Source organism: Nyctereutes procyonoides, unplaced genomic scaffold (genome assembly GCF_905146905.1).
Source record: "Nyctereutes procyonoides isolate TBG_1078 unplaced genomic scaffold, NYPRO_anot_genome, whole genome shotgun sequence".
In the NCBI taxonomy this organism is placed as follows: domain Eukaryota; kingdom Metazoa; phylum Chordata; class Mammalia; order Carnivora; family Canidae; genus Nyctereutes; species Nyctereutes procyonoides.
Window position 1 is genome coordinate 43594381 of NW_026575131.1, and position 25368 is coordinate 43619748.

Here is a 25368-nt window from a genome sequence, read left to right on the forward strand (position 1 = left end):
AGGAGGCAGTAAGAGAGAAACTGGGGAGGTGAGCTAAGGCCAGATCCCAATCAGTAGGAACCATGGAACAGTTTTCAGAAGCTCATCTGTCAGCTGTGCCATGAGTAACAGAGGAGCAGGTGCTACTTAGGGCAGGGAGGAGGGGCCACCCTGGACACGGCCCTGGCCCCCTACCCCGTCGGCCCCAACCATCCGCTCCACTGACTACTGGTTGCCAAGTTCTCCTCTATTGCATAGAATGTCTGAAGAAGACACAGAGGCGGTCAGCCTTGGGAGAGCTGAGCGGGTACTGAGACACCCAGGGGAGCCCCCCACCCTCCCCTCAGAGAACTGGAGGTGAGCATCACACTTGAAGCTCCACACAAGGGAACGGGCAGGCAGCACACAGACCATTTTGAACTAGGAATTACATTCACACTGTGTAAGATACAAAAAAGTCACAGAGATCTGAGAAAACCCAAGGGCAGACAGGCCTCCAGGGGAAATGAGGGGGTGGGAGCAGCCTGGGCCGCTTTCCTTTCCTCAAGAGTAAAACAAAACTAGGTCCCCACAGTGAGGTCAAGCTCTCCTCCTCGAGTACCAAGAAAATGGACAGACCCTGCTGAATCTGAAGAGCGCCAGCCTGGGTGCCATCAGGACAGAACCATGTGCTGGAGCTTGGGAGGTAGGAGAGCAGCTGAGCCCCAGGCCTGGGGAGCGGGAAGGGGTGAGGGCAGGTATTAACTCCATTCCAAGAACTACAGATCACTTGGGCTGCTCCCTCTCACTCCAAAAAATTAGGAAAGGAAAAAAAAAAAGTAGGGAAGCATAAAGATGCTGTACCTGCTATTTTAAAAAAAGAAGAAAAAAAAGGATTTATTAATCCAGTTTCCCTTCCCTTGCCAAACTGCAGAAGCAAGACACAGGTATCCTGTACATCGGTGTCAGGAGTTGTCAGAAGGCTCCACTGAGAGCTGATCCCAATGTCCCATGACGGGCCTTTGTTCGGCCACGGGACTACAGGTAGTGTGGTCTCCAGTCTACACACCCAGCACGCCAGGCCCAGGGTCTCCAGCGTCTGCCAAGGGCCACAGGGCAGGCCCAGGGTGTGAGGATCCAAAGCAGCATGCAGGTGTCTCGAGAAGGCCTCAGGCAGGACTTGACCACGCTTGTCCTTTCTCCTCTCAGAAGCCATGGCTGGCCGCCCTCAAGGTCAGAGGCCCGTTTCCCTCAGGAGCATCTCCCTCTGGCCGATGGTCAGGAGGCTGCACCCAGACCACCTGGGAAGCGGTCCCCACGCACCTGGCCACACTCTCTCCCATTGGGTCGTTGGGCCCCTGTTGCTACTGCTGCTTGTGTGTAGGGGCCTTCTCGCTGGGTGGCAGCTTCCTGTGGATCAGGCTGAGGCCGCAGAGGATGAGGAACACGCCTCCCCACCACAGGACCTTCTGGCACTCTCCATACAACACAAAGCCCAGGAAGGCCTGTGGACAGAGACCACTGTGAGGCCACGCAGACACGTGCCCGCCGGACTCGACCTCAGCGAGTAGGCACCTCCTCACTCCCCCGGGGGCTGCCTGCCATCCTGGGGCAGGGGGAAAGGACTGGAGCTGGAAACCCAGCTGTCACCTTCTGCAAGTCACTATTCATTTACGACTTACCTGTGTGTGTGTGTGGGGGGGGCTTCCTCATAGCCCTGGCCCCAAGCAAAGGGCACAGGGAAGAGTAGCAGAGGCCGGGCCCTCACGCCCAGCCCACAGCTGGTGCCTGGTGTTGGCTGACCCAAAGCGGCCTGCCAGGTCCTCCCTCCCTCAATGGCAGGGCTGACATCAGGCTATCAGAGGAAAGGGTGTCCACCCTAGGAGTCAGCTTGCACGGAGGCTGCAGAGACCACAGGATGAGAGCTGCACCCTGGAAGGGCAGCAAGCATGTAGACTTTTACAGCCGGATGTCATTCCCAGCTACTTTGAGATTAGAGGAGCAGCCTGCAGGGGTCAAGCTACAGCCCAATCTCTGCTTCAGTTCCTGCCTTTAGTCCTGTCTGGGAGGGCGGGAGCTCCCTAACTCCCCCAGAGCCGCCCTCCCCCCAGGACCCAGGTGTGGGACAGGGGGACCGCACCCTCAGGTTACTCACCGAGCTGAGGATGTTTGAAAAAGTCACCGTGACAGATGCAATGGCCGAAGACATGGAGAAACTGAGGCCGCGGCTAAAGAACGTCCACATGAGAGAATTGGTGGTCGCCATCACGATAATGCCTAAGATGCGGAAGCCCACGTTCACCTGCGGAAGAAAGTGTCACTGCAGCCCCCCTCCCAGCACACCGAGGGTCCCGATCAGCAGCCGGATCCCACCACAGCCTGGGTGGGCGGTCCTCAGAGCTTTCCTGCACAGGACTTCACTAAATTCTGTGCTCTGCACACTCTTTTTACAGCAGAAATAAACTGAGACTTAGGCGTCCATGTGCCCTTGGGCAGAGTGAAAAGCTAATCCATAACCAGTACTGAGTTCTGAGTACCACTCACTGGTGTCCAAGATCAGTGCCAGAGGGCCAAGCAGTTGCTAGTACGTAGCATAAGTAAACCAAGGGGGGAGCCCTCACTTCTGGGGATGGGGTAAAGCATAACCGGCCGTGCTTCCCCCATTCTGTGCAGGCTACAGGACACTCAGGCCAGTCCCACTAGGCATTCTTTTTTTCTTTTTCTTTTTTTAAAGATTTTATTTATTCATTAGAGAGAGAGAGAGAGAGAGGCAGAGACACAGGCAGAGGGAGAAGCAGGCTGCATGCAGGGAGCCCGATGGGGAACTTGATCTGGGGTCTCCAGGATCATGCTGTGGGCTGAAGGTGGCGTTAAACCGTTGAGCCCCCCCGGGGCTGCCTGCTGCTAGGCATTCTTGGACTTTAACTCTGTGCCAGGTGCTGTGCCAAGTGTTTTAAGTGCATTCTCGTTTATTCCCTTAACTCCACTTTACAGAGAAAAGAACCTAAGACATTAGTAACTTGCCTAAAGCTGGTGGGAGCCATCAGGATTCAAACCCAGGCAGTGACTCCATGCTTTCAACCAGGACACAGCACTACTTAGGGAAAACACCCTCTACTTGGCTAGTGATCCCAGACATCAGAGTACTTGCAGCCTTTTTCTTTCTTTCTTTCTTTCTTTTTTTTTTTTAAAGTGAAAGCCTGGAGAGAAGAGGATCTTAAGCCTCCTGCGCAAAGAATATGCAGACCCCTTACTTGGTTTTGAATTAGAAAACTGCCTGCAGACATAGCTGCCTTCTTTGGGGTCATCTAAATATCATACTCTTTTTTTTTTTAATTTATTTTAGGGACACCTGGGTGGCTCAGTGGTTGAGTTGAGCGTCTGCTTTCCACTCAGGACGCAATCCCCAGGTCCTGGGATCGAGTTCCGCACCAGGCTCCCCACAGGAGCCTCTTTTCCCTCTGCCTATATCTCTGCCTCTCTTTCTCTCTCTCTGTGGCTCTCATGAATAAATATTTTATTTTTAAAGTAATCTCTACACCCAACGTGGGGATCAAAGTCACAACCCTGAGACCAAGAGGTGCATGCTCTGACTGAGCCAACCAGGAGCCCCTCATACTCATTTCTTGTAACTGTTGAGTAGTGTCTTAAAGGGTGTCTTTGTAGAATTTTCACGAAGGCATTGCATGCACCGATGGCAGCCTGCTTATATAGTCAGGAAGGCCTGGTGCACAAAAGAAGACTAGGAAACCTCATGGTTCAGTCTCTCATCTTCCTTTGGACCACTTGAAGAGTTTATACCCAACAGGGCACTAAGGTCAAGCAAGGCGGTCCTCATTGGATCAGCCCTAAATAGGCGACCCCCAAAGACCCAGTCTGTCCACGGTCCAGGTCAAACCTAACGCGGGGCGCAGGTGCAGACGCGGGCCTAGGACTGGCGAGGAGAGGGGCAGCGGTGCACTGCAGCAGACGCGGCGGCAGCTCAGTCCTCAGCAAGGATGCCGGTGGGGGCGCGGGGGAGATACCCACAGTGCTTCCCCGTCCTCTCTTCCGCCTCTGTGCCCCAAAACACCAACGATGCGGCAGCAGGGTATGCCGCTCAAAACCCTCGTTAATTAGGGGGCAGAGAGATGGGCACCAGGCTGCCCACCTGGAGTCACGTGGAGGGGAAGGTTGGGGCAGAGGGGCTTACAGTGAGAGGCAGGGTGGGTGTAGGGGAGCGGACCAGCCCCACGGAGGGCAGACGCGAGGGCGGACGGCAGGCCCCGGTCGGAGGAGATTCGGGTCTCCTGCCGCCTACACCGGGCGACGACTCGCGGGCCTTACAAGGGAGGGACGCCCGCCCGCCTCTGCTGACCGCGGCGGCCGGGGCGACCAGACCTGCGGGCGTGAGGCTTCGCCCTGCGTCCCCGCCCCCGCCCCCGCCCGCAGCGCCCCTCCGCCCCCCCCCCCGCCCGCTGGCCGCAGCGGCGCCCCGGGCTCGACCTCGCTGCCGAAGGCCAGCTTGGCGGAGGCGGCGGCCAGCGCCCCGAACGCGCCGGCGCACATGCAGTTGAACACGCCCCAGAAGCGGCGCCGCATCGCGCCGGCCTGGAGGTGCGGGGGGAACTCCGCGGCGGCGTCGGGGTAGGCGGCGGGGCACACCGCACCGCCCCGGGGCTGCGGCCTCTCGGCCATAGCGCCCGCCGCCGTCTCTCCAGGGCGCGGCGCCCCCCCCACCAGCAGGGCAGGGCGCGCGCCGCGATTGGGCGGCGGCCTCACGTGACGCGGAGCCCACGTGAGCAGGGAGGCCAATCCGGGGGCGGCGAGGGCCTCCGAGGGGCGGGGCCGAGCTCCGGGGCCTCCGAGGGGCGGGGGGGCTTAGGTTTCCCGGGGAGACGTCTGCGGCTGGCGTGTGAGTCCGGGGCCGCGCCCCTGTGGTCGCCGCTGCACAATTAAAACTGCCCGGGACTCGGCAGTTGCAGTCCTTGCCACTGAGTGTGCCCCCGCATCCTTTTCCTCCGGGAGTTTGTTTGCAGTGCCGAAGCCCAGACTCTGCCCAACACCCCTTGATCAGAATCTTGCATTCCAACAAGCCCGGCGGGGGATTCACCTGCATCCTCCAGTTTGGGGATCCGCGAAGGGGAAAGCCGCCCCAGCAGAGGGCGCCGGAGACCTCTGTGCTCAGCCAGGAGGCGGGTAGGGTTTAGTCCGCTCCCAAGGCCAGGACTCATGCTCCTTCTCATTTCCTATGCACTTAAATGCTGAAAATCTATTTTATTTTATTTATTTTTGCTTAAAATATTTTTTTGTAAAACGCAGTACACGTCTTTCAAAGTTTAGTGCTGGGAGTGTATGAAGGACTGTTCCCACTCTCCAGGAAAATCATTATTAGAGTACTTTCCGTCTATGCAGTTTTATATGTAGCACACGTTAGAAAGTAGTTTACATGGTCTGTATGGGTCTTTCTCTTTTAGTTTGATTTCACCCTGAACTGTCGAGCAGCATTTTCTTTCCATTTGGAAAGTTTTTGAAGTCCTTCCTTAACGACCTCTCTCACAGGGTGGTTTCGTGGCTCAAATTAAAGCATGGATAGCCTGACAACGGCTCTTTATAGGCTGAATTATGTCCTCCCCAGAAAAGATAGATTTATCTTAATCCTCCACACCAGTGAATGTGACCTTACTCAGAAAGGGAGCCAACTGCAGATACGATTAGCGTGAGCCCTACCGCGACTAGTGTCCTTCTAGGAGGCCGTGTGACCACGGAGGTATGTGTCTCTCTTTAGCCAAGGAGCGCCAAGGTCTGCTGTCAGTGCCGCAAGCTAAGAGAAACACCTCGAACAGTTGCTCCCCAGGGCCCTCAGAGAGAATGGCCTTGCCAACACCTTGATTCTGGACTTCTAGCCTCCAGAAACTGTGAGAGAATATGTCTCTAGCCTCCCCAGCTCATGGTCCTTTGTTCTGGCAGGTCCCAGACACTCCCACAGGTGGGTAAGACCCCAGTCTCTTTAGTACCAGCCTCAGGCAGAGACAGGCAGTGGGAGAAGCCGAGTTGCTGTGAGGAGCTGGATGCAGGACTTGATCCCAGGACCAAGAGTCCCATACTCCACCATCAGGGCTGCCAGGTGCCCCCTAGAGTGTGATTTTTAGTTCCTTTTTTGTTTCTGGCTCTTAGGGATTTATTTATTACTCCTTGAGAACTCAATTCTGCATTACTTTTTTTTTTTTTAAGATTTTATTGATTTATTCATGAGAGACACAGAGAGAGAGCAAGAGGCAGAGACACAGGCAGAGAGAGAAGCAGGCTCCCTGCAGGGAGCCCGATGCAGGACTCCATCCCAGGACTCCAGGATCACACCCTGAGCCGAAGGCAGATGCTCAACCACTGAGCCACCCAGGTGCCCCACCCTGCATTACTTTTTAAAATTGTCTTTCCTCTATTTTTTTGAGGTATAATCTACAATCCATCAAATGAAACCATTTTGAATACATTTTAGTTTTTAGTAAATTCATAGAGCTAAATGTGTGTAAGGGACACCACAAACCAAAACATTTCTACCACATTAAAAAGCTCCCATTACACCCATATGGTCACTCACTCCCACCCCCAGGCACAAGCAACCAATGATTTGCTTTCTATCTCTCCATAATTTTGCCCTTTCTGGACACTTCACATATGTGGAATCATACAATATGTGGTCTTTGGGGTCTGGCTTCTTTCATTTTCTGTGTTGAGGGAGGTCCATCCACACCGTAGCATGTCAGTTTGCCTCTTTCGGATTGCCAGGTATAGTGTCCTGTCATGTGTAAGCAATGCTCAGTATCCTTAGGCATTAGGAGAACGTAAGTGATAAGCCATTATGGGGATGGCTACGGTAAAACACCTGACAGTCACAGGAGCTGAGGAGGATCTGGAGAAACCGAACCCCCTGCTGGGGGGAACAGGGATGGTGAAGCCCAACAGCACATCTGGAAGTGAGGCAGGATCTTCAAGAGTTAAACACAAGCTTACTGGCAATTCTACTCCTAGGTTTCTACTCAAGACATAGGAAACACAGTCCCCAAGACTGGTGCACAAGTGTTTACAGCAGCATTATTCAAAATAACTCCAAATTGCCAATAGCTCAGATGGCCCTCAAATGTGGCGCATCCACACAAAGGAAAAGGATTCACAAAGAGAAGGAATAAAATGTCAACACAGAGAAGTTCCTTGAGGGCAGGAGGCTTTGTTTTCTTTGTTCACAGATGACTGGTAAGAGGTGCTCATGAAGTGGATGCTGAATAAACAAGTCTTTCATTTGGCTCTCTCAAGTGAACAATTAAATCACTTTATTAAACTTTATTTTCAAGGAATTTTATTAATTTTGAAAAATGCAAGAATACAAAAATAATCTATATTAACATGTGTGCCTTTCGCACGTGCTACGGAATCAGTCATGTTATGAAATCACCTCATATTGTTAGAGCTTCTGACATAAGACGCAAAGGAGATTATAGTAGGTAGTATCTAAGGAAAAAACATAACCTGGCCAACATCCACTGTCAACCTTAGCTACCGGCTTTTATTTTAAAAAGGCAAAAGGTTTTCCCAGTATTTACAATTGATTTAAAGCTTTGAAGTGGGGTGGTAACTTCAAAATAGTAGACTGCCGACTGTTACAGGGTGAGTTTGGTTCAGAACGTTCATCAGAAACTTGGGGTTCAGCCCCCAGTGTCACGTATGGAGTTAGTACTTATGCTCCTTAATTCAGCTATTAGATGCGCAGGGTAGGGCTTACTTTTGCAAGAGGAAAGAAAGTCTCCAAAAAGGTGATGACCAAGATCTTTATGATTCATTCCTTTTTTTTTTCTTTTAAAAATACATTTTCAGCACGCAACTTTTCTGTCTCCTGAGAAATAAAAAATAAAAAAAAAATATTAAGGCTCTAATGCTTACAGGAAGTTATTCTCTGTACTCATTAAGTTATATTTCAAATTAAGACCACAATTTTCAATTTGTAAACTACGTGTAACATTAAACAAGAATCTGCTATACAAAAGCATGACAAAGGACTGAATTACGCTCGGAATAATGATGACTGATTTTTTTTTTTTTTAATTCAGTAAGGAGTTCCCTGAAGAAAGCATTAAGTGACTCGATAATTAAACTTTAATGAAACAATCATTCTAAAACCAGACTGAGTTTACCTAGAACACTAGGTCCAGAGCTTACCTCAGCAAGCCGGACGTTCTCCTTCTTCAGCCGCACCACGTACTGAATCTTCTGGTGTAGGTTCTGGTGACCGACCAACTTCCCATTTTCCTCAGCAAGACACTCCACCTGCTTCCTTAACATTTCCATCTCCTGCAGGCAAATCAGTGCAGGGAGGGGAAAATGAGTTGCTCTTAATTTTCCTTTTACAATAACATCATTTCCTCCCGTCCAAGAGCATGGGGCGTGAGAGAGCCCAGGCTCCTGGCTTTGGGGGCCATACATCCCTGTACATGCCAGAGCAACTCTGAACCACCGGACACCCAATCGCAGACATGGCCTATGTACATGACAAAAGAACCAACACACAAATGCACCTGGAATATTCTCTCCTTTTCTTCATACACTTCTTCTAGCTTTGATCTCAGTTGCTCCTTTTCTTGGAACGCTTTGGATTCCAAAGTTCTGGTTCGTTCAACTTCCTCAGCCATCCTAAGGCAGTCCATCTCTTGGTTCTGAAGAGCACTCTGGACTTCTTCTAGGCTGTAACAACAAATATCGCTTTCTGGAATTCCAAAGGAACATAATTACCACAATATTCAAATGAGACATTTTTTACCCAAGCCCAGAATTTTGATTTGAAAGCGTCACTAGTATTCAGCCCTCCCCTACTGACGGCAGAGGGAGAGAGCAAGGGATGCAGATAAGCTTCTTTTGTTATTTTATCCAAGACTTTCATTTTGGAAAACCTGTCAAAACATTTTTTAAATAATAAAAATTGAGAATTGGAACTTTGGAGCAAATGTAATTTAAGAAAGATATTTTACAGCATCTGGAATAGAAGGATTATTTAATGACACCATACTCAGAATTTCATATACCACTTAAGGCAAACTAATTTCAGGAGCAGTGTTTTCAGACTACATTCCATGGAACCTCAGAACAGTGTGGGGAGGAGGGCACTGATGTTCTAATTCATTTGGAGCTGTTCTGTTGTCTTGGGTACTTTGCTTTAGTTTGATGAAAAGGTTCTGGGACATGACAAACCTTGCTGCTGCTTATCCAACAGCCATTCCCTTGCTGCTTTTCTGCTTATAAAAACTCATTTTGGAAAAAAAAAACAAACAAACTCATTTTGAGGGAAAAGGACAAAAAGGAGAAGCACACCCAGTTCTAGAGGGTTGGTAAAGCAAAAACAAAAACAAAAAAAAACTAGTCTATACTAAGCATGATTTCTCCACCTTGCTGCCAGATCCTGGTTTCCTCAGCTTGCCAGAGGTGTGTTAATTCTGGCCACAAAGCACAGGCTGATTCTTGGGGGCTACTAGGAGTTCTTTTCCCCTGACAAAAGAAAAAGCCCTTTTGAACTCACCTCACCACAAACTGTGATCCTCTTATTTATGACATTTGGGGCTATGGCAGCCATCTTATGGCCAAGAGGCCACAAGCAAGACTGCCTAAAGCAGAATGGGAAGGATATGGGTCCCTGATGGCATCATTGAGTCATCAATGCACTTCCAGACCTCTTGTAATATGAAATTAAACATCTCCTGCTTTTTAAAAGCATCTTCACATACACAAATAGATAATATTATGGTGAAAATCACTGCTGTAGGTTGGAACCAATAAAACTGGGTATGCCACTTTCTTGTGTGTGCTTCACTTGCCCACAGTGTGAGGTCTTGTATCTTCTAGGGACAGTAGCACTGGAGACTCTTGGTTACTAGACTATGAAATAAATTACATGCCAACTTAGCTTTTATTCTTTTTGTTAGAAAGTTTAAAATGGCTATTATTTCTAAAATTGCTGTAATTCAACAAAAATCAGATAGCTGCATTCTCATAGAGCCTGTAAGTAATCCACATTTTTATCCCAGCTCTACGACACCTATCTAGGAGCCAGTCCCTAAACTGCTTGTTTGTAGATCAAAGTACGGAACAAGCTCTGTTCCCTATCTATACTCTGATGCTATAAAGCAAATGAGCAGGTAATAAATCTTTTACAAGATAGGTGATCTTCGTCAGCTGGTCATTAAAAAGAATTTTTGATGACAGATCACAATGTAATTTTGGACATACTAACTTGGATGGAGTTCAAATAACTGCATGACAGGACTCTAACAAAATTCCTTCTGTTGCCATTTACTTACTATGTGAGTAAGATTTCTCAGCACTTATAGGTATAAAAACAAAAAGCAGGAAAAAAAGTGCTACTGAATAATGTCTCATTCCAGAATTAAGTATAACAGAATAATGAGTAATTGAAGCAAAAGCATTAAGATAAAATGCACTGGGAGATGCATTTCCACTTAAGTTTTACTATGTATGATAATTTATAAAAACTTATAATAAATCAAGGACACTGTAATGAAAACTCAATCCAGAAAAAATATAGCACTAGAGCCAGCCATATGAATACAAATTACTTTTATGATACAAGAAACTTTTACAAATTATTTCCCATTCGTATACATATTTTTGTTGCCAAGTTCCATGATAGGGCAAATCAGCAAAAATTTCCCAGACATATATAAAATTAGGTTATAATTCTGTGTAAGTATGGAACATAATTTGAAAGGCAAAAGGAACAATGTATAATTTTAGGTGTGGGAATTTGTTCCTGTATTGTTCAATGGGTAGAAAGTATCAAGTAAGTTGGATACTTTTAAGAGAACACCACCAGAGCTTTATCTCAGTGGCCAGTTCAAGGTGAGAGTTTTCAGAAGACAATTGCCAGAACGAAAGTGGGGATATGTCAGAAGTGGGATTCAAACCCACATCTCCATGCAGAGACCAGAAATCCCAGCCACAAGCAGGGAAATCCCAGCCACAAGCAGACTCAGGTCTGGTACTTTAGTCCATTTGGCCATCCTGACACCAAGAACTTTCTTCCTAAATGGCATACGTTCAGTATGTGGGAACTTCTACTCTTTGCTTCAATGTAAAATTTCAATGAGAAATTTTAGACATAAAGTCAACTCCAAAAATGTGCATGAGGGTCTATGGTGTTTCAGAAGTCTTTTCAGAATTAACAAGTGAAAATGTTTGAGGACCCTCTGTTCCAGATGAATATCTATTCAGAGTGCACCATCTTTCTAATGTTTATTTGTTAATACCAACCAGTTTGCTTATTTTGAACCTGAGAGAAAACACAGTATATCTTGCTCATCCAAGAATGAGGCAGTTTGTAAGTTAATACAAATTAATATGAAAACAAGATGAAAAAAAAAAAACAAACAACTAGATGAATGAATTAGAATCCTGTTTACAGAACACATGTAAAGAGACCCAAGTCAAGACCAGAGGCATTCAATCAGAGAGGGACTATTATTATATGGTTTCACTCATACAGGGAATATAAGAAATAGTGAAAGGAAAGGAGGAAAAATGAGTGGGAAAAATTAGAGAGGGTGACAAAACATGAGAGACTCCTAACTCTGGGAAACGAACAAGGGGAAGTGGAAGGGGAGGCGGGCGGGGGGATGGGGTGACTGGGTGACAGGCACTGAGGAGGACACTTGACGGGATGAGCACTGGGTGTTATACTGTGTGTTGGCAAATTGAATCGAACTTCCACAAAATATGTGTGTCTGTGTGTGTGTATATCAGAGGCAATCAAGAGTATTGATTTATGGGTCTCAGGTGGGCCTCAAGGTTTTAAATCAGAAGAGACCAGAGAAAGGAAAGGAGTTAACTTACCTTGTGGATATAGTATTTCTTCCCTTAGAGGAGAAGAAAGAAAAGGCCTATAAGAACTTGGATTACAAAATAGTGCACTTACTTTGCTTTCATTTTCAACATTTCTTCAACTAATTTATTCTGTAATAAGATAAAAAGAAAAAGATGGCTTAAGTTTTTGCCACTGCTAAGAAAAAGATTAAGAGCCAGCAATCCATTCTCCCTCATGGTAATGAGATCAATTAAACCAACATCCTCTTCCATAGTTTCAATGGTGCACTCCTAAAGGGGGTGCCTGTCTTCAAGACTTCACATGCCAGGCCCTGTGAGGGCTCCCATGGGCAACCTATACCTGCTTCTATTCTTTTTATATTTTTAATATTTTATTTATTTATTCATCACACACACACACACACACACACACACACACACAGAAGCAGAGACACAGGCAGGGGGAGAAGCAGGCTCCATGCAGGGAGCCCGACATGGGACTCAATCCCAAGTCTCCAGGATCACACCCCGGGCTGAAGGCAGAGCTAAACCGCTGAGCCACCCGGGCTGCCCCTACCTGCTTCTATTCTAAATGGACAACTTGGGGATCCCTGGGTGGCTCAGTGGTTTAATGCCGCCTTCAGCCCAGGGCATGATCCTGGAGACCCGGGATCGAGTCCCACGTCGGGCTCCCTGCATGGAGCCTGCTTCTCCCTCTGCCTGTGTCTCTGCCTTTCTCTGTGTGTCTCATGAATAAATAAATAAATAATTAAAAAAATAAAATAAAATAAAATAAAATAAAATAATAAATGGACAACTCTGTGTGAGGGTGCCAGCAGAAGGGTGACCACTGAAACATGAAGACAAATTCACTTATAATTACCAGCAAGGTCTAAATACTGATGGTAAATATCAAACTAATAGTAGGGATACAGAAGGGACAGAAATTTCCAAAGTCAAATGGTTTCTAAAACATATAACCACAAATGCATTTCTCAGACAGGAAACACAACTATTATATTAAAAAAAAATGTACTTTAGCAAGTCTTTCTTTGATCATTTCTTCTTGTTCATTCTTCAGCTGTTGATGATCTGGATGATTCTGTTCACTACAGAGATGCGAAACGGAGAATGGGGAGACTCAGTTAGGCATATTCAAATATCAATTTCCTATGTGTCATAGGCAGCAATTGCCAAGTTAGGCAATGAAAAGCTAACTCTGGTGATTAGGTCATCAAAGTAATTTGCACAGTTCACAAATGTGACTGATATAAGGGGATGAAATCAGGCATCTCCCCTGAATTCAGGATGCCTCCCATACAAAAATGAGATGAACAGAGCTGGGAAATCCAGTCAAGGCTTGGTGGGAAATAAAGTAGAAATTTAGCCAAGAGTGGTACCATATGAAGATCAAATGTGAGCAAAAGGGTGCTGAGACACAGGCAGTTCAGAAGCCTGGTGCTCAGCTGGGAGGGGGCATCTCTGGAATGGGGAGGGTTCCTTAGGCCAGCCTAACACATGGAGCCCCAATGCCCCCTCTGCTTGGATCCAGGGTCAGCGGGCAATTTTCTGATGGCACTCTGCTGTCCCATGTATGCTGACACCAGGAAAGGGATTGCTTGAGCACCAGATATAAAACTCTTCATGGCAAAGGAACATTCCTCTAAATAAAGGAAATCACATTCTGGATGATGCCTCAGTATCACAAATCTGATTAATGGGAGTCTATCTCTGCGAGCTTGACCAGGATAGGATCCTGAATTGAGTTTCTGTAGGTAGCCCCTACACCAGGGGGACAACCCCCAAGCAGAACCTGCCTGAATGCCACAGGCTCCTCTAGAAATATCTCTCACTGATGAGCAAAAGATCGTTTCTTGAAGGAAAATAGAAGCTCCAGTAGTTTCTTTCACTTAATGAATCTGGCAGCCTAGACAGAAATGGTAATGAGACCTCAGTGAGGAAAATGCTTGAAACCATTAGAGAAGTGTTTTCTATGTTCTTTTTTTTTTTTTTCTATGTTCTAATCCAAAAGTGGGTAAGTTTTTTTCTGATAAGAACCAGACAAAATATTTTAGGCTTTGGGAGCTATGGGGTGTCTGTCACAGTTAGTCCACTTGGCTGCTATAATGCCAATGCAATCTTTAAATAAGGGACGTGACTATGCTCCCGTAAAACTTTCTTCACCAGACATGCTGTGGGCTGGATCTGACCCCTGAGTCACAGCTTTCTCCCACTCTGATCTTTTAGGAAGGAGGTTCTGTATGGCTCCTCATAAGGGACATGTGGCTATGAAAGAGTACTTTTCATTGTGATTTTACAAATGAGCTAGAAACATTCTATTTTCCACGCTCAAACTAGCTCTTGATAAAAGACAAGTGTTCCAAGTACAGTGCTTTTCTTTACATGAAGGTGGAACATGTGGAAAGTAGGTGGGCAGACTGCGGGCTACCCACATTGGAATCAGCTGGAAGGCGCAGTGCTACTAGGATGAGCATTTCTAGTGCTGACTGAAACTTGAAGCATTTAAGAATAGGCTGTGAGCACAGCCACCATTACCATCTTCAAGTATCTGTTGTACTGGTTAGGTTTTGGACAGTGCATCTCAGGGTTGCTTCTGGACAGGGAAGGGGAGCTGCAGGAGGGGAGAGCATCTGCTCAAGACCTGCTGGCAACAATAGGAACAGCAGGTACCCCTATTCTGGGAAGTTGGGTTCAGTAAGGGCCTCTATCCTAAATGGAGACCCCCTGTGCTTCAGTTCAGTTTGCCACCTAATTTTCCAGGCCACCCTCATCTCAAATCCCTCACTCAGAAAGTTCACAGAAGGGCAGGATCATAACTACCTTGTATATCTAATATCTGCCATGTGTTGAGAGTGACACCCCTCAGGCCAAGTGCTATAACCAACATTTTATCCATGTTAGTTTTGGTCTTTAAAACACCTTGTGAGGGGATCCCTGGGTGGCGCAGCGGTTTGGCGCCTGCCTTTGGCCCAGGGCCTGATCCTGGAGACCCGGGATCGAATCCCACATCAGGCTCCTGGTGCATGGAGCCTGCTTCTCCCTCTGCCTGTGTCTCTGCCTTTCTCTCTCTCTCTGTGTGACTATCATAAATAAATTAAAAAAAAAAAAAAAAAAAAACACCTTGTGAGAGAGCCATCATTCTCCTCATTTTATGGCTAAGGAAACTGAAATACTAGAAGTTAAAAACTGTCCAAAATCACAGGACTTTCAACGCAAGGTAACGCTTCTCTTAAGGCTCCTTCCTGCGCAAGAGCATTTCCTAGACCGTGGGTCATGAAGCAAAACCAACTGGTAGGAAATTCTCCCTTTTTCTGCTGGACCTCTCTTGTTGGACCTCTCAAACCTTGTCTTATCGAGGTCTTTGCTCTGCCACCCCATGCCTCTTTTCTTAAAATAGCAGTAAGACAGTTTGGTGCAAATGTTTTACGTGTCTGAAATTCATTTCAATAGCCTACAACAACACAGAGGTTAACAGAGTAGGCAAGAGCATGAAAGCCTTATTCTGGCACTCTGGAAAAAGCAGCCCCCGCTCATCAGACTTGACTTAAAAGCAACTGACGGAGCATCCCCTGAACTAGCAATAAAAACTGTGCATGCTGTGAAACCAATTTCAACCGCTTTCATCTAACTACACCCAGACAGGCCAAGATTTAGCCCACAGAGTTCTGGTCGCTCTTTCTTACCTGTTGTCCTTTTTTCTTTCAATATCATCCAGCTGACTTTGCAGGAGCCAGTTTCTCTCTCTCAACTGCTCAGCTTCCTTACGTAGGTTATCCATTTCACACAACTGCTCCTAATGAGACATTGAATCATATCTTTTCAAGAGGCGTGTTGTAGTAGGCATTATTTTGCTCCCCAATGCCACAAATGAGACACACATTCATATCTTAAGCTCCTGCTATGTACAGAACACTGCACTGGTTATCACTGGATAAAAAGTATGACAAGCGCTTGGGGGTCTAAAACTGTCACTTATTTTCAAATCCACAGCATGGTAAAAAAAAAAAAAGTCTCTTATTGATATCACATAATTCATTAAAGTCCATTTATGAGAAAAGATTTTCAAAAGTCTCTACTTTGATAAATGTTCTATTTGATTCTATTTAATAAATTATGATAAAAAAATTGATGTAGGGAATATACTGTCAATAACACTGTAATAACGTTGGTGACAAATGGTAGCTACCCTTGTGGTGAGCAGAGAGCATAATGGATGGACTGTCAAATCACTGTTGCATGCAGTGTACAATTTATGTGTCATAGCCCATCATTCAAAATCCTTACATGAACTCTAATGCAAAAATCATGAACATTTAAAACTATCTGGAAGAAGTAAATACTTGTCTGCAAGGAGTGTCCTTTCTCATTTACTCCTACTTGTCCATTGTTTGATTTCTTTTTTTTTTTTTAAATCTTTATTTTTTTTAAAGATTTATTTATTTTGGGATCCCTGGGTGGCTCAGCGGTTTGGCACCTGCCTTTGGCCCAGGGCGCGATCCTGGAGTCCCAGGATCGAGTCCCGTGTCGGGCTCCCGGCATGGAGCCTGCTTCTCCCTCTGCTTGTGTCTTTGCCTCTCTCTCTCTGTCTCTATCATGAATAAATAAATCTTAAAAAAAAAAAGGTTTATTTATTTATTCATGAGACACAGAGACAGCACTAGAGACATAGAGGGAGAAGCAAGCTCCATGCAGGGAGCTTGATGCAGGACTCGATCCCGGATCCCAAGATCATGCCCGGAGCTTAACCACTGAACCCACCCAGGAGTCTCCATTGTTTGATTTCTTTTAACCTGACCCAATTTCTTCTGAGTATTAAAATCATGCCAACTCTGGGTAACAGCCACATTCTTGGGATGGCGGCATACTGAGAGCTGCCCTAAATAAAAAAATAAGGAATGATCTCCATGAGGAACAAAGCTTAAGAGAGATGCTGTCTTCAGGTACTTTCTGTAACTTAGTTGCAGTCAGCTAATTTTGTTGCTAAACAGAAATTCACTACAGAGCAGTGATCTCACAGGCTAAATGCAATTTTCCAGGAAGCATCCTATCTGTTCCACCCACACCCCTCCACACCAACACACCACCCACCAAGGCACTCCTCCCCACACCTCCTGGCCCTCAATACTCCTCTAAACACACTCCCTGCATACAATCACTGTACTCCCCAAGTCACTGGGTAAAACAAAAAAACAGAAGAAGTTTAAAGGAGCAGAAAACAAGAGAAGAGTATTTTTTAACTACCACAGACAGAAGCAGATCTAATATCTAAAGAATACTTACAAATCTTTTTTTTTTTTTTTATACTTACAAATCTTTAAGGAAAAGTCCAACAATAGAAAGATGTGCAGAGGATATAGGTCAGAGAAACAGATAAAACAAAGATGCTCTACCTTATTCCTAATAAGGAAAATACAAACTTAAAACTGTAGTGAGAGACCATACCTTAGCTCTGAAACTGGCAATGGTCTAAGACAGGCAGCTCTGTGATCAGAGTAGCTGGTACAGCCCGGGTATGATACCATCATAAAAAGCAAACAGGCGGGGAGCCAATGCTAACAGATTTGGCTATATGGGAAACTGGCTACAGTGGGGGCCTTCAGGGACAGGCATCTAGGTAGTTTGGAGTCAGCAGGGGGAGGAAGGCTTTCTTGTGTATCCTTTAGTTCCATCTGTTGAATTTTTGTATTGTCAGTAACCGTGAAAGATATTATTTTACTTATTTATTTTGGATACTGTTTATTTTAAAAGATTAAGTTTATGGAAAAAAAAATCATCCAGTTACCTTTATTCTGAGGATTTCAGCATTTTTGACTTCCCGGTCTTCATTTAGCTTTGTTACAAGGTGTTGCAGAGAAATCTTAGAGGCTCTTCCATCTTCTATCTCTTGTTCTTGTGTTTCCAGGAGTTTTGCCAAATGTGTTTGAAAATGAGGTGGTGTTTTAGGGCTCTAAAATAAAATTAGGTTTCATCCAAATATTCAAGTGACATTTTATAAAGATTTCGTTGTAAATGTATATGCCAAGCACACAAAACACTCAGCTGTTTAGCTTGTTGTTCTAATTCCTGTCCAAGAAAAACAAATAAAACACCAGTACTTAAGGAAAACAAACAAACAAACAAAAACAAAACAAAACAAAAAAACGAAGCTACGGTCTTTGTAATTTCCAAACTTTTATCACCCACGAAACTTCAGTCTTCCTGCAATACACTCTTTCTGATAAGTACCTGGGGATACTCGGCAGCAGAATCCATCACATATTCGAGCTGTCTCATTTTGAAGTTATATTCATTCTTTTTCTGTTCTACTTCCTCCTTCTTCTGGTTCAACTGGGAAAGTTAACAGAGGTAAAATGTTAAGTTAGAAAATCATATGGGACCCATGGTCCTGTTAGAACAGACAAGCTGCCCAAGGTAGGAAGATAAAGATTTCATTTTTTCAGACTTCATTAATAATTTGAAAAGCAGTAAGGTATTAAAACCAACCTAAACCATAGCAATGTTTATGGCTGTAAACCCTGCAGCTGCCATTGACGTCTGTGGACTGTGGTTGCTGCTATGACCCTCTTGTCTCCCGCTCTTTCCCAGACTTAATTTATGGTTTTTGAAGACTTTTTTAAGCTTCACAGGTCATCAAAGGGTCATTTGAAAAAAATAAAATGTAAAAAAACCAAAAAAAAACAAAAACAGCCAACAAGAGAATAAAAGTCAGCCATAACCTTGCCCCAGGGGTCAGACTTGAGGGCACATGTTGGGGGTGCTAAGGCTTGGCAGAAAGGCAGCCACGCAAAGCAGAACCCACATAAGCAACCGAGTCATTCAGAGCCCGCTGCGCTGCTGGGACCACCTAAGTGCCCGATGGCCCCCTCTTTCTGTATACGGAGAGAATGAGCTAAGGCCCTGGACCTCACCTCATGCTTAAGCTCTTGGATCAGGGCCTCCTTCCTGGTCATCTCCTCCTGGGCAGACTGCAGCAGCTCTGAGTGCTTCTTTGACGCTTCGGTGAGCATATTCAGCTGCTCAGTGGCATGGGCCAGGTCCTCGCAGAGCATATCCCTCTGTCAGGAGACAACCCCCAAAAAGGAAGATTCCTCTTAACTGTGGACTCCACTAAGGATTTGTAAATCACCACTATGTGCCATCCTGAAAGGTTAAGAATGTTTTAAGGCAGAACTTTTACTTTTCATTTTTTAAAATTTATGTATTTTTTTGCTAATGTGCTAATTCATTCCAAAGCAAACCAAGCAGTTAATATTGAAGCGGACAGGTCAAAAAAGAAACATCACAGGAAACTCATACAGGTATCCCTATTGCGGTTTAACTCCATTCCACCCCTTTCCCCCTAACATTGAACCTTTCCCCTCACCCCCAGGATCTCAAAGTTGATTGCTCTTCCCTGAGGAGGACTCTAGACACAGGTTTCTAGCTTAGATGCTATCTGACCAACTGACTCTAGTCCTTTATATGTTGGAAGGTAAACAGCTGTAAAGATGAGTGGCCCTCAGCCAGCTTGGGGAGGAGCCAGGCAGTCACTAGACACTGCTACAGTGTCATAGGCCATCAGAGTTTCAGCAAAGTAGCTTGCTGGAGAGTGGCAGAAGAATTAGGAGTCCTATGGGTTGCATAGTTCCTATGTACACAGCATGCGATCCCTACCAAGTTAGAGCAGAATCTGCTTACCATAACTTTCCAAATGTGTATGTATATATGTATATACACGTAGGTATGTGTATATATATGTAAACTTCTATAACTACACATAAGTTAATATGTACAGTATTTTATAGAGAATACTATGCATATGTAACATGTACATGTCACGTACAATAATATATGTAAGAGTACTGTGGAAAAATGTGATACATGCACACATATAGACATGCTTGATGCACCACACTTTTCCACATATTCCTTCCTTTACCCTATCATTTTTCATTGGGTAGGCTTGATTTCATCTTATGAATGCACTACAATTTAACCCATCACTGAATATTTTGGCTGATTTGAATTTTTCATTATTATATGTGTTATATTCTCACATCTAGATTAGTTCCTTAGGCTAATTCCTAAAAGTACAAACTCAAAGCTTATGCAAAAAAATGAAAGCCGTACATTGCCAGACCACCTCCCTAAAGGCTGGACTTAAAACTTCACCAGAAGTGTGAGTAATCATCCTTCTCTGAATATCTTCCTTGGATCTTAATATTTACCAGCCATAAGATCAAGAAGTAGCTCCATTTTTAACTTGCGTTTCTTTGACTTTAGCAAGGTTTTTGGGCCACTCTATTCTCCCTGGGGGAGCTACTCATGTACCTTCCTGTGTCCAATTACCACTAGGATGTGTCTGTCTTTCTTGAGTCTTCCGGGCTCTTGTACAGAACAAGGCAAGGACCCCTTTGTCCTCAGTTGTAAATACGTTAGCTAACAAATCTGAGAGATGAGGAAAAAGGGGATGTGAACCTACTGTGGGGTGAATTCCACTTGAATCTAAAATACTTCAATATGCAGAGTCATACTTTTTTTTTTCAAGAAGGGAAGAGAAAGAAAGATATAAGGAGACAAAGGGAGTAAAGAAGAGCTTTTAGGAAAATTATATTGAACATGGATCTTTCAGCCACTCCCACTCACACAGCGAGACTTCCCTTTGCCCTCTGGCCACAGGCAGCACCCAGCTGAATTTTTAGTCCTATTTTATACTCTGTACAAGACCTCAGGGTGTGGCTTTTGTGTGCTAACTTTTCATTTTAATTCCTTTTTTCTAGATTTTACTTATTTATTTGACACAGAAAGAGCACACAAGCAGGGGGAGCAGCAGGGAGAAGAAGGAGAAGCAGGCTTCCCACTGAGCAGGGAGCCTGACGCCTGGTCAATTCCAGGACCTGGAGACCATGACCTGAGCCAAAGGCACATGCTTAAGGGAGACAGCAGGTACCCATATTTTTTTTTTTTTTTTTAATCAGAGTATAGTTAGTTGACACTGTGTAGAACTTTTCAACAAGCCTCCAAAAAATATTGCCAGCTCCCGTGGACTGAGCACTTACAAGGTGCCAGGCAGTGTCTTAAGCACTTTCCATGTACTACCTCATTTCATCTTCTCCTCTTACGCACAAGGCAGTATTATTATCTCTGCTCCAGAGACGTGACAAATGAGGCACAGAGGGAAAAAGAACTTTCACAGGGTCACAGAGCCAGGACTCAGACTCCCAAGCAGTCCAACTCCACAGCCTGTGCCCTTAACAGCCTACTACTTGTCTTATCTTCCTTTGACCTGGATTTTACTTGTCTGTTTTAATCTCCTTCCATAGTATATATGTTAACAGCTTCAAGTCCCTCCTGGGATACAGGAGAATATAAATACAAATTACTGGGTAATATGGGCCTTGGATATCTATCCCCACAGGTTCTCAAAAGCTCAAAACTAGTGTGTGTAAAAGTTACTCCACTAATTTTCCCCCAGACCTCTATTTGTCCATCTCAGGGGTACACAGAAACATCTGTGGTCATTATGGCTGGAGCCCTTGGTGCCTACTCTGACTGCTCCTGCATCCACAGTACACATCCTACAGACAACAGCAACTGTCAGTGGTACTTGGATGCACTGCTCAGTTCTAGCTCGTCCTATATCCCCACCAGCACTTTTGGACTGGGCCTCATCATCTTTGGCCTGAGCTAAAGTCTCTATTGCCCTGGCTTCCTGAAAGATACAGCCAATGCTTCTCGAGACCTTCCATGACACAGACTCCCTCAGCTCCAGCCTTGATAGGGACTGCTCCACCCCCCAAACACCCACAGCTGCCGAGCTTCCCTCCCCCATCAAAGTCTTGTACAAATCCTACCTCCTCTGGGAAGCACTCTGGAATTCTCCAGCCTCAATCAATCTTTTCCTCCCCTTCCCGTGCTCTCAGGCCATTGATTACATCAAAATACATCTAATTCTTAAGCTAGATGGCATATTTTGAGGTAAGTAACAGTGCTTCAATCATTCCTCCATTCACAAATGCCAAGTCAGGCAAGGATGTATGGTAGACGGGCTCAATAGGTATTTGCTGAGTTTGTTTCATGGGTAGCATAGTTTAGCAAGAAAACTTTATTTCTAAAGCAACCACAGAGCAGTATAGTTAGTGTGTTTACCATCTGTGTGAGAAAAAGAAAACAAAATGTATATGAGATTTGTCTAAAATATCTCTGAAAGGATACATGAGGGAATGTATACTGCTTTACATAATTTGAACCTTGTGACAGTACCCTTAAATATTAAAAAAGATAAATTTACAACAAAAAACCTGAAAACCTACATTAGCTAAGACACAAGAGGCAACCCTGAGGTTAAACTGTTAACCTGCTCTTTCTTTGCTCCCTGCTTCACTCTACCAAGTAAACACAGCTTCCACTCTGGTCCCTTTCAGGAAGAGGGTCAGTTATAGGAACTTACAAGGTGTTAGCACAATGAAAATCAATCAACTGGATAAAATAGAATAATTTTTTTCTTTTTTAAAGATTTTATTTCTTTATTCATGAGAGACAGAGAGAGACACACACAGGCAGAGGGAGAATCAGGCTCCATGCAGGGAGGCCGATGTGGGACTTGATCCCAGGACTCCAGGATCACACCCCGAGCCAAAAGCAGATACTCAACCGCTGAGGCACTCAGGCATCCCAAAATATAACAATTTTAATGTTACCTATTAATGGCCTAACTATTCTAGGGAAAATGGCTCTATGACTTATTCTTTTATTTTTTCAAAGATTTATTTTTTTATTCATTCATTCATTCATAGAGACAGAGAAAGAGACAGACAGGCAGAGGGAGAAGCATGCAGGGAGCCCGACGCAGGACTCGATCCCGGGTCTGCAGGATCATACCCCTGGCTGCAGGCAGCACTAAACCGCTGTGCCACCGGGGCTGCCCTTGACTTATTCCTTTAAAAAGCCCTCTATTTCTTCATTAATAACCTCCCCACACACATACACATATAAACATCAACAAGGGGAAAAACAAGTGTCAGGATGTGTTAAAGTCTACCTCTATGTCCTCAGAGAGTATTCTCAGTCTAAGGGCTTCTTTCAGATCCCGAATCTCCACTTCCTGTTGCTTAATCAACACTTTGCTCTCATCCTTGTCAGCCAAAGCAGAGTTGTATTTGCACTGCAGAAAACAAAATTATGATATAAGCGTGGTCTCCTTTACTGTGTTTAATTTTTTTTTTTTTAATTTTACTTATTTATTTGAGGGAGAGACAGAGAGTACAACAGGGGGAGGAGCAGAAAGAGAGGCAAGCTGACTCCCCATTGAGCAGAGAGCTGGATGCAGCACTCGATCCCAGGGACTCTGGGATCATGACCTGAACGAAGGCATACGATTAACGGACTAAGCCCCCCAGGTGCCCCTACTATGTTTATTTTTAGGTCAAAAGAACAAGGAGTTTGAGCTCTGAGGTGATGATATTACCACAAATCTTTTAGTAAGTATTTGTTGGATGAAGGAATGAAAGAGTAAATGTCCAAATGGTGAAGAGATGTCAAAAAGTCCCATAGGTACCAGTGAAAACATATCAATCAAGGTTTCTGGTTTTGTTTTTTTTGGTAATCCCTACACCCAGCGTGGAGCTCGAACCATGACCATGAGATCAAGAGTCATACCCTCAACTGACGGAGCCCGCCAGGCATCCCATATTATCGCACTTTTATCAGGAGATGTCTTTAGCAACAAATGTGGAGAACAGCAAGCTTCCTTTGTAGCAGAGGAATGGGGAATGTGGACAAAAGCCTTCACCCTGATCGGAGGTGAGGAGGAAGCACCAACATTCCACTTAGATACTTACAAGGGAAAGTAGTTACTGGGACCATGAAGTCCAATAATGCAAAAACTCACTATGTAACAAATGTCTCTGAACTTAATCAAAATCTGTCAAGGTTTCTTCTTGAAGCAGTTAAGGAACACTACATACCCTTTACTATCACAGACCACAACCAGTCCGTTTCTGATCAAAGGGTGAACACAGAACACTGTTCCTAGGCCCAGGTGGTCTGAGTAGTGCCACAGCCTATACCACCTCCCAGAGGCACACACTGCACATGAGCATATTCAAGGCTCTCTGTAAGTTCTGCAAATCCAGAAACCTGTGGTACTAATATTTGCATACTGTTATGACCACAGAAATCTTTTTTTCTGGTGGAGCATTTGTTAATAAACTCTTGAGGAATCTGTGAAGTGCATCTTGTGCTCAAATGTGCTATCTTGTCAGTGACAACTTACACTTATGTCCTTCAGTTCTTGCTTCAGGGTGTCTATGGTTTCTGTTTTCTCACAGACTGATGTTCTTAGCTCCTGGATCTGGCTCATGAGGTCAGCTACAACTTCCTGACAAGGACAGAAACAATATCTTCATATTCAATGGCATTAAGCAAGATATCATTTTTATTTAATTTTAAGATTTTATTGGAGGGGAAAAAAAAAAAAGCAGGGAGAGGAGTAGAGAGAGAAGCAGATTCCCCACTGAGCAGGGAGGCCAATACAGGGCTCAATTCCAGGACCCTGAAATCATGACCTGAGCTGAACACATATGCTTAACTGACTTGAGCCACCCAGGCGCCCTAGGAGGAGATCACTTTTAAACAACAAAGTTTGTCTTTCCTAATGACAGTAAGAGAAGTCAATTTTATTTAGCAAAAGATGTCACATTATTATCAATTTATATTTTAATGGTTTTATACTCTTTTATTGAAACATCTGTTTTGGTTTTTCTGAATGAATTAGGGGTAGGCATATAAAGAATTTTTTCTTTTTTTAAGATTTTATTTATTTATTCATGAGAGACAGAGAGAGAGAGAGAGAGAGAGAGAGAGAGAGAGAGAGAGGGGCAGAGACACAGGCAGAGGGAGAAGCAGGCTCCATGCAGGGAGCCTGATGTGGGACTCGATCTCGGGTCTCCAGATCATACCCTGGGCTGAAGGCAGTGTCAAACCGCTGAGCCACTGGGGCTGCCCCTAAGGAATTTATACTGAATTTTACACTTGGACATACATATTTTGTTTACTATTCTGGTGAAAGTCAATAGCAGGGTTTTGACAGTTTGTATTACAGGATTCAGAGCCAACAAGAAAAGGTCCTACTAACAGTATCCTAGTTAAACTGACAGGATGTTTTAGAAACAATGCCAACAGAAATGACAACAGTTTGCCCCTGTAGTTACATAGAGTATTAACTTAAATTGAAGACCTCCTTTAAAAAAAAAAAAAAGAAAGAAAAGAAGACCTCCTTCTCTGGCAACCTCGGAAGATGAACAAGGCTTAAGCATCTCTAGAAATATCAGTTACCAGTCACCGTGGGAGCAGGAACTAGAGCGTTAAAGGATCACTTCTAAAGAAAATGCCAAAGGATGCAGCTTTGGCCTCTACCAACCTTGTCAGCATCTCTAGACTTCTCCAGAGAATGGATTACTTTTTCTGCAGCATATAAACTCTCTTCCAGTTTCAGTACTTTTGCCATCTATGGGGAAAAAGAAGTATTTTGAGAAAAAAATTAAATCACACACACATATAGAAAAAAAA

The 25368-nt window shown here is 44.7% G+C and overlaps 2 protein-coding genes across 4 annotated transcripts in view; both read right to left on the reverse strand.

Annotated features, from left to right (window-relative positions):
* Positions 1–825: 825 nt before the first annotated feature.
* On the reverse strand, positions 826–4660 carry TMEM42 (transmembrane protein 42). The gene is made up of 3 exons (XM_055342666.1): positions 4444–4660; positions 2114–2260; positions 826–1463 (listed from the first exon to the last, which is right to left on the reverse strand). Exons 1-3 carry the CDS (start codon positions 4633–4635, stop codon positions 1323–1325), a joined length of 480 nt encoding a protein of 159 aa, XP_055198641.1. The 5' UTR covers positions 4636–4660; the 3' UTR covers positions 826–1322.
* A 2586-nt stretch (positions 4661–7246) lies between these two features.
* KIF15 (kinesin family member 15) overlaps positions 7247–25368 on the reverse strand; it is a 77958-nt gene continuing 59836 nt past the window's right edge. For all 3 annotated transcript variants that reach the window (XM_055344602.1, XM_055344604.1, XM_055344603.1), the window contains 12 exons: positions 25220–25306; positions 24074–24178; positions 22841–22963; positions 18729–18875; positions 18046–18147; positions 17603–17767; positions 15504–15613; positions 12836–12908; positions 11912–11949; positions 8508–8673; positions 8152–8283; positions 7247–7828 (listed from right to left, as the gene is read on the reverse strand). In XM_055344602.1, the coding sequence (XP_055200577.1) occupies positions 7772–7828; positions 8152–8283; positions 8508–8673; positions 11912–11949; positions 12836–12908; positions 15504–15613; positions 17603–17767; positions 18046–18147; positions 18729–18875; positions 22841–22963; positions 24074–24178; positions 25220–25306 (1305 nt within the window). In that variant the 3' untranslated portion in view covers positions 7247–7771. The remainder of the gene's footprint in view (positions 7829–8151; positions 8284–8507; positions 8674–11911; positions 11950–12835; positions 12909–15503; positions 15614–17602; positions 17768–18045; positions 18148–18728; positions 18876–22840; positions 22964–24073; positions 24179–25219; positions 25307–25368) is intronic.